Source organism: Notothenia coriiceps, unplaced genomic scaffold, assembly GCF_000735185.1.
Source record: "Notothenia coriiceps isolate Sejong01 unplaced genomic scaffold, NC01 NC01_scaffold00012708, whole genome shotgun sequence".
Classification (NCBI taxonomy): domain Eukaryota; kingdom Metazoa; phylum Chordata; class Actinopteri; order Perciformes; family Nototheniidae; genus Notothenia; species Notothenia coriiceps.
The window spans coordinates 1-8,146 of record NW_011345409.1 but is presented as its reverse complement, the minus strand read 5'-3'; the positions used below and the strand labels follow the sequence as shown (position 1 = coordinate 8,146).

At 44.1% G+C, this 8,146-nt stretch overlaps 1 protein-coding gene across 1 annotated transcript; it reads right to left on the bottom strand.

Annotated features, from left to right (window-relative positions):
- Positions 1-147: 147 nt before the first annotated feature.
- LOC104947566 (zinc finger SWIM domain-containing protein 8-like) lies at positions 148-6,801 on the bottom strand. Its single transcript, XM_010773611.1, has 7 exons — positions 6,498-6,801; positions 6,022-6,245; positions 5,113-5,610; positions 2,736-2,910; positions 2,460-2,624; positions 2,252-2,371; positions 148-587 (listed from the first exon to the last, which is right to left on the bottom strand). Exons 2-7 carry the CDS (start codon positions 6,235-6,237, stop codon positions 370-372), a joined length of 1,392 nt encoding a protein of 463 aa, XP_010771913.1. The 5' UTR covers positions 6,238-6,245; positions 6,498-6,801; the 3' UTR covers positions 148-369.
- Between the last annotated feature and the right edge of the window lie 1,345 nt (positions 6,802-8,146).

Genomic DNA, 8,146 nt, shown 5'->3' with positions numbered 1-8,146 from the left:
CCAGTTTGGTGAAACAAAGTTGTGGAGGCCAAGAGCATACAGGCCAATCTCAAAGGCAAAAGGTGCAGGTTTCTGTGGGGCCCCTGGTGGCCCCCGCTGGCTGACGGGATTACTCACAAAATATTATTGTGATAAACACAATTCATTTTTTTGAATTGACACCATTAATTATTTTATTTTTTAATTCAAAGCCTCTATTGAGGCATTCTCAATTTAAGTGTGAATGTCAGAATTTTGAAGGCAGAAATTAAATCTTCAAAATGATTCATCAGATTACATGAGTTTGTTGTTTTCTATTACATCAACATTCTAGACTGCATATTTTTAAGTGAGATGCTGAAACAGAATATTTGGTTAGGATAAAAACATTTAGTGTATTATTTTTTCAATGTTTGCTGATGCGTGTACCTGCAGGTAGGCCTGTTGGCAGCGCTGCACCAGCTGGTGGAAGGCGGGTGTTCGGAGGTGTGCGTGGATGTGGGCGGGGTTGAGTCTCTGCAGAGCCTCCATGATGATCTCCTGCAGGACGAACGGACTGAGGACTCCTTTTGCTGCTCCCACACAGAACTGGTACACATAGTTGACTCCTGACAGGAAGACAGAAAGACAGAAGACAGACAGCGAAGCATTAAAGTTATACTGTTTTAACAATGAGTGTGTATGGGCGCAGCACTGTGTCCCGTCTACAGTGGTGTGTACAAGGGCATCTGCTTTTTTAAACATTGGTTTATTGTGACAGCTCTTCTTAACTTCATACTGTAGCAGTTTGTAGTTTGTCTGCGAGGCAGACGGAGATGTTCCAGTAGTCTTACTTGTGTGTGCTACCGAGCGGACAACTAACACAAAATATTCCCCATCAACCTGTCCCTCCCTTAGTGTCCAATAATGCAGTGATTTTCAACCACTGTGCAGCAGCATTATTGAGCGTCTGTGCCTGCAGTGTCAGGGCAGTATTCAATAACTCTCCTATGCCAGTGGGTGGCAGTAGGTAGCGCAGTTATTACCTTGTACATTTAAGACAGAAAAGTTAAGGGATGAGGTGACGAACAGTGATGGATAAATATAAAACAAAAGACTGGGTCCTTGACAAAATTCTAGCCGAGATGAAGAGCCTAGTGTGAGTGGTGGCCATAGGAAAGAAAACAAGGTGAGCTCAAGGCAGTACAGTGACAACTATCTTTTGTTTGGATTTACTTTCACCATGTCTCTGACCACACCATCTCCATTGTCCTTGGTGTGGGGAAAAGCTGTCCCACAGTGCCATGGTCCCAAGCAAGCTTAAACATCATCTCAAAAACACTGTCACTTCAGAACCAGAACACTGTTCTAAACAAACTGAGAAACAGGTAACTGTTATGAGAAAAACAGTCATCATATCGGTAATCATAACTTTGCCATGCCAAGGACCCCCATATAGCATTATCCTCTGGCGGGGACCCCCCTGTTGCAATTCTTTTTTTAAATGATGAGTACATTATGATGGTAAATATGACAAATTAATCATACAGCTTGATACATTTTCTTAATATATATTTGTATTAATGTATTAATAATCAGTTATTCTTCTAAAAAAATTTTGTATTTATCTTTTGTTTTTCATTCATTACATTCATTGTGTCTTCTGTTATAAACATTCTTAACACAATATTAAACAGTAATATCAACAGTAAACATATTTTTAAAGCATTTTTAAAGTGATTTCTGTCTTTATAATTTTTTTAGCATTTTTGAAAGCTACTTATGCCTTAATAATATTATATATAATATTCAACAGTAATATTAACAATAAACATATTTATATTCATATATATAAACAACAATATTTGCTACATCCATGCTCTCACTTGCTCCAAAAGCTGAGCAGATACTCAGTTTCACTCTCAGTAGCGGCAGCTCGATTCTGATTGGCTTGAAGGGCGGTCGTGTGATTTAAGAACAATAAAATAAAATATTCATACAAATAAAATATTAAAAGATTGGCATCAAAGGACACAGATTGATAGATATGCAGTTATTAATAACATCAAAAAAAAGAAATGTAACTTAAAAAAAATAAAGAAATTCCCCTTTCCCTCAAACTTTGCGTGACCCCCCTGGCAGCCCCCCGGGGGGTCGGGCCCCCACTTTGAAAAACACTGTATTAGGGTACAATGTTTCATTTTCTACGTTTTGTGGTTGTTGGTGTGCCGCGGGACTTTTTTTATGTAACAGGTTGAAAAACAATGCTATAATGCATGTTGTGCAGGCTCACCTAGCCTGGCAGCCAGTCCCAGCAGCCATTTGACGTCCTCAGTGTAAGGCGGGCTCCTGGAGAAGTTGTTGGGGTGGTCATTGTGAGCCCTCCTGCCCAGCATCTCCAGCGCCAGCATGCCTTCACACAAAAGAACAGTGGGGATCACATGTGGGCAGTCAACCTGTTGGACTACTGGCAGTTTGGTTAGATCAACACGAGTCCTCACCAACTCTGTAGGCAGAGTGCAGGTAGTGCAGGCCCTGTTGGCTGATTGGCTGGCTGTGCTGCTCGTCCTCTACTGGGAAAGCAGTGCCCATCATTGATCCGGGCTGGGAGGACAGGGATGTCCCCTGGATGGCCTGGATGGTGGGGCCCGCGTGGACGCTGCCCACTGTGAAACATGACAGGGACCCCAATTGTTACAAATTAACACAGCTCATATATCAAGAGGCTTTACCTCCATGCAGTGAGGTAAACAGAAACCCAGATGGAACACACTGACCTGCTACAGTTGTGAGGGGCAGCCCGCTCTCAGGGTGGTACGGGTGGACAGCGATCTGAGTCATGGACGGTACCGGGACCCCGGGGAAGGTCACAGCCGTGGCTGCCATAGGGGGCTGGGGGCCAGTGGCCACTGAGAACGGGTACTGGGCTCCGATAAAGGCTGGGTGGATTCCCTAAGGGGGTACACAGACATATTTATACTGTATAGGTACATGTGAACACCTGCACTCATACCACTTCCAAGAAAAATCCAAGAAATGTGAGAATTTTAAAAACAGCAACAGACATAAATTGTCTGTTTCAGAATAGAATGCACACAAGCTCTATGGACAGGGGTGCACACAACTTTCTCAGTGAGGTACTCAGATGAGTACCTGGAGTCAGTGTTTGGTACTCCAACTTCTGGCTCCCCTCAAAGTTCCCATGAAGCCCTCTGTATCGCGAATGTCAGCGGGGGAGTGGTAGTGGAGTGCAGAGCTTCGTGACCACAGAGCGTATGAACGTTGTGATCAGCTGTTTTAGCGCAGTGCTGCTGTACAGACCGATGTTAACAGCAGCCCTGTCTGTGCACACGGAAACCGACTCCGTCGTCCGGTGATTTAACCGCCTTCTGGAAAAGCTTCACAAGTACGTCGGTACGCAAGTGACGGTACGCATTTCAGATTGTTGCAGCGCATGCGTACCACTTATGTGCACCCCTGTCTATGGACCATCTTCTATTGTTATGAAATTGTTTGAGTTTTGAATATCAATTCACCTTCCACTCATTTTCTATAAAAGGTCAGAGATCAGTTTGAATCAGAAGGTACAGACCTCTCAGACATTGCACTGACCAATCAATGCACTGACCAATCAGCTAACATAACAACAATAGATGAGGCTTTTTGCTTGAAAATGACTTCATGATGACTGTTAATGATCCGACTGATTTATTGACTTATCATTCAAGATCTAATGCATGTGAGGTAAGAAACTCAGCAGCCATTAGCACATCTCTCTTTCTCCACAATACTTTGTTACTGTAGGCCTACTTAAGTAAATTTTTCTGGTATCAGCACTTTACTCCACTACTTATTTTTCGTTCGTTTGTGTTTGGTGGCGTGATCATTATTATTTAGAGTCATTGCGTGCCTATTGATTTGAACACGATCCGTGTATCCATCATTTCCTGGTCTTCTCTAAAGAAGAGGGACCAATGAAAACGTTGTCATGTTGCCGTTGTTCAGCATGGAAACATTCATTAGCTAACAATTACATTATTGTTCTATTAATATAAAGGGAGGTCAGGTACTCTTTAAAACAGCTGCTAGCTATGGGTACTTTTTACTTAAAGGTCTCCCATTATGCTATTTTTAGGCATATATGATGGGTCTCAGATATATACAAATATGTAAAAACATATCTATGATGTGTTTTGCTTAAAATACCAAACAGATCATGCATTTTAGAAATCCCTCATATCCCTCTGTTTCAGCTGTTAGAGAACTACAGATTTTGGGTCCTTAGTTTGAAGAACAAAAAAAGAGGAGGGGGAGCTAATGCCTGCTCAGAATTACCCGGCAGCTACAGTTAAATGCTCCCGGGATTAAACGCCATCATGTTCCAAACCACATCAAGGATTATTTCTGAAACAGTATGGAGCTCAAATGCTTTCTCTCTCGCGGGTTTACCACAAGGTGAGCTCCTTTCTTTATTTTCTGCTTCTTTACACAAACTCTCTCCAGTACAGGTTAGCTCCGAGTGTTAGCGATGCTAATGTAAACAAAGGCCATATTACGTCCAAAACAGTCCGGCATTGTTTCTGATAGCAACTTTCTGATAGGGCCGTGGGTCCGCACGCAAATCTGGATCAGCTCCGTTGTCAACTTCCCCCGTTTTTAGAGATGTGGGTAATGAGGAAAAGAGAGAGGGTTTTGTTTTCTGACACTTCGTGAGTCTCCTGACGCACCGGGGAAACATATTCATGTATAAAAGACATCAAAAAGTGCATTTTGCATGATAGGTCCCCTTTAAGTACATTTCAAAGCCTCTTTACTTTTACTTAAGTAAAGAAGTTCTACTTTTACCAGAATATTTTTAAACACGAGTATCTGTACTTCTACTTGAGTAAAGGATGAGTGTACTTTTGCCATCTCTGCAGCTAAGTATTGAAGATTTTTGGAATATTTGTTTTATTTTAGAAATTTCTATAGTTTTAAAAGTTAATATAAATTGCCAATGTGGAACTGTACTAAAACAGAAACAAGTAGTTGATTAAAAAAAATTAGCTGATCAGCAAAAAACTAACAAATCAATCAATTGTAAGTATATAAAAAGAAAACAGTGAGCAGATTAATGCTTTAAATATTTTCATTTAACGTGTGAGCTGTTTTGACCTGTGGATATGCAGCACCGGCGATAGGGAAGACGGTGGGCCGGGGGACGTGCTGCAGAGGGTGTCCCAGGTACTGAGGGGTGCAGACGGTGGGGAGATGGGCCTGAATGGTGGTGTAGGGGTGGAGCCCCTGACTGTGGGGGTGAGCCATGGCCTGCCCCGGCATGATGTGGGACTGATAGATGGTGGAGCCCACAGAGATGACGGGGACCACGGCTGCTGCAGTGACGGAGGCGGTGACTGTTGCCACGCCAGGAGACTCTATGCCTGCTCTGGTGTCAATCACCACACAGCTGGACTCCTGGGGCCTCCTGCCCGAGCCCCCGTTGGCCCCGCAGCGCCCTGACGTCTCCCGATGCTGGCCTGAGCCCCCACCCACTGATTGCTCATACAGCCAGTACCACTGGTGGGCCACCTCAAACAGGACCTCAGGGTACACCCCCCCACCCTTGGCTGCTTCCTCCACTGCCATGCAGGCCTTCTCCAGCATCACATTGTCCTGGAGAAAGAAGGGAAGCCATAATAAGAGCCAAGCTAAATACCTTTTTAGACTTCAGGTGATTTAAGGGAAACAAGCATCCATCTATGGAAACACTACCCAGCTGTCAGTTAGAATGTGTTGTTTCATTTTATTACATTTTGAAATTAGAAGATGCACATACTATGTTGCTGGATTAACTCAAGATGATCATCAGACCAACCATCTCCATGTTCTTCACAGAAGTCATTCAATTGTGTTGCTCGACACTTCCTTTGTTGGCTTTTCTAAACTCTATATTATTCTGCTACCGCTATTAAAACTGCAATACCCGGATTCACTTCCTAAAACACCTGGCATCCTGCTACGCTATAAAGGCTCATAAATAAATATATATCTATATATATATGTATAAGCAGAGCCTTAGTGTACCTGCTCTTTGCACTGCACCAGGGCTCTCTGGATCTCATTAGGGTTGAGAGCGTGAGCGTGAGGCAGGCAGCTCAGGGCCAGCTCTGCTGCCGCCCGCACCATGTTGGGGTCCCTGGCCCGCGACGCACGGTCGGCAAGTGATGCTACCTCTGGGGGGGTGAGGTGTCCGTCCCAACACTCCACCAAAATGTTGAGGGCTGCGCTGCCGATCTCCATTGCCTGGCCTGAGAGAAGAGGAGAGGTTACAGTGTGCTGGCAGGGAAGGAAGGAAGGAAGGGAGGTAGAAAGTAAGTAAGGGAGATGGTAAGGTAGGAAGGTAGAAAGTAAGGGAGATAGTAAGGAAGAAAGTAAGGAAGGTAGGAAGTCAGAAAGTAAGGGAGGAAGTAAGGAAGGTAGGAAAGTTGTGAACCGATTCAACTTGTGAATACATGAAATACAATGAAAGTTTGTCTCTTCTTGTCTTCTGTCACACACACCAGTAATCCAGGACACATGGGAGGAGTAGGTTCTGGACAGCCAGTTTGGTGAAACAAAGTTGTGGAGGCCAAGAGCATACAGGCCAATCTCAAAGGCACACAGGTGCAGGTTTCTGTGGGGCCCCTGGTGGCCCCCGCTGGCTGACGGCTGGGTGAAAATGGAGGTGGAGGAATTTCCTCCAGCTTTGATTAGCACTGTCTTGGCCAGCTCAAAATAAAAGTGTGCTGCTGCCTCTGACGGCTGGTTGGGCACGTGGGGGGCGTGACATTCTGGACGCCGCCCTTTGTACCTGAACACAGGGAAATATACACATGTGAATTAGATTAATCTCAGTGGCTCAGAATAAACACACACACATCTAGTGAAAATCTGATTTGTTTTCAGGAAACCTGCCCAACAAAGCAGGCAAAGCCTGTCCTACTCCATCTTAGCTTCATCTCGCCTCTCAACTGCATCTCTACTGTCCTCTCAGTCGTCATGCGGACTGTAGGCTCTCTGTATTGTTTCTTATGTTATCTGTCATTTTTCATATTTTGCTCTTGCTTTGAATGTATGATAAATAACTGGAAATAAACTTTAACAACAAACTGAAAGCATATCGCAGCAGACAACAATATGAACGGTGTTAAAACTATTTTATATCACTTGGCAGATTTCCTACAGTACATGCAAACCGAGGTCATAAGACAGTTCATTGCTCATTATCACTTCGATAATAATGTGTATATTTTATGTATGTGTCCTAAAGGCTTTCATTGTGAACTGATCTCTGCTTGATATCTGAGGTGTGCCTCACACACTGAGGTGTGCTAAAGCTGTGAACATGTCATTTCTCCTTCTGATAGCATTAGCTCTCAATTAGCATTCTGCAACAGATTACTCAGATCATCAGTTTGGTCATTTAGCTGAAGCCAGACTTTAAGCAGTGACCTTCACTTTTATTGTGGTGGATTTAAGCTGCAGCCACACGAGGACGATAACGGTCGTATCCGCTACAGTTCTCTATCAGATAGACGGTTCGGCCACACGAGGCCGACAGGGAAATGCAGATAACAATAACGGGTCCCAAGGTGGGTAGATCTGCGGACGAAACACTCTGGGGTGCCAAACGGCTCCGTGTCTACGCCCTATAATGATAATTTCCTGATGACGCAATATCCCCAGTGTTTCGAGCCAGGTCCCGGTATCTCGCAGGACAGTGCCCCCGGCAGGAGCTTCCAGCTAGATTGGATTGATATGGACACAAACGCGAGTGACGTCTAATCGGACGGGAGAGGAGACACGAAGCTCGGCATGACAACATGCAGCTCCGCCCGCTGTGATGGAGCGATGAGCGGAGCAAAACACACACTTCAAGTTAGATCATCACACTTTAATGACCTCTCAAACTACCCAAACTAGTTATGAATATGTTTATTTTGACTGTCGGGTCACTCATTACTGGATCAGCCAGCTGCATGAGACCACGGATACTGATGGGCTGTCAGGAGAGGGGGAGGAAAAGAGAGGCTCCGTCCTCCGTGTATTATTCTTATATTATTATATAGAGTCATTATTCATTTGTTTTAAAGCTCAATAAATAACAAAGAAGACCTTTGACCGGCACTTTTCTCATTTTGTCCGGAAGATTTAAACTTTAACGGACATG

Coding starts and splice junctions, on each gene's coding strand:
- LOC104947566 (XM_010773611.1), bottom strand. CDS start 6,237: ATGGAGATCGGCAGCGCAGCCCTCAACATTTTGGTGGAGTGTTGGGAC. Junction 5,611..6,021: donor TGGTGCAGTGCAAAGAGCAG/GTACACTAAGGC, acceptor TTCTTTCTCCAG/GACAATGTGATGCTGGAGAA. Junction 2,911..5,112: donor CCGGTGCTGCATATCCACAG/GTCAAAACAGCT, acceptor GTACCCCCTTAG/GGAATCCACCCAGCCTTTAT.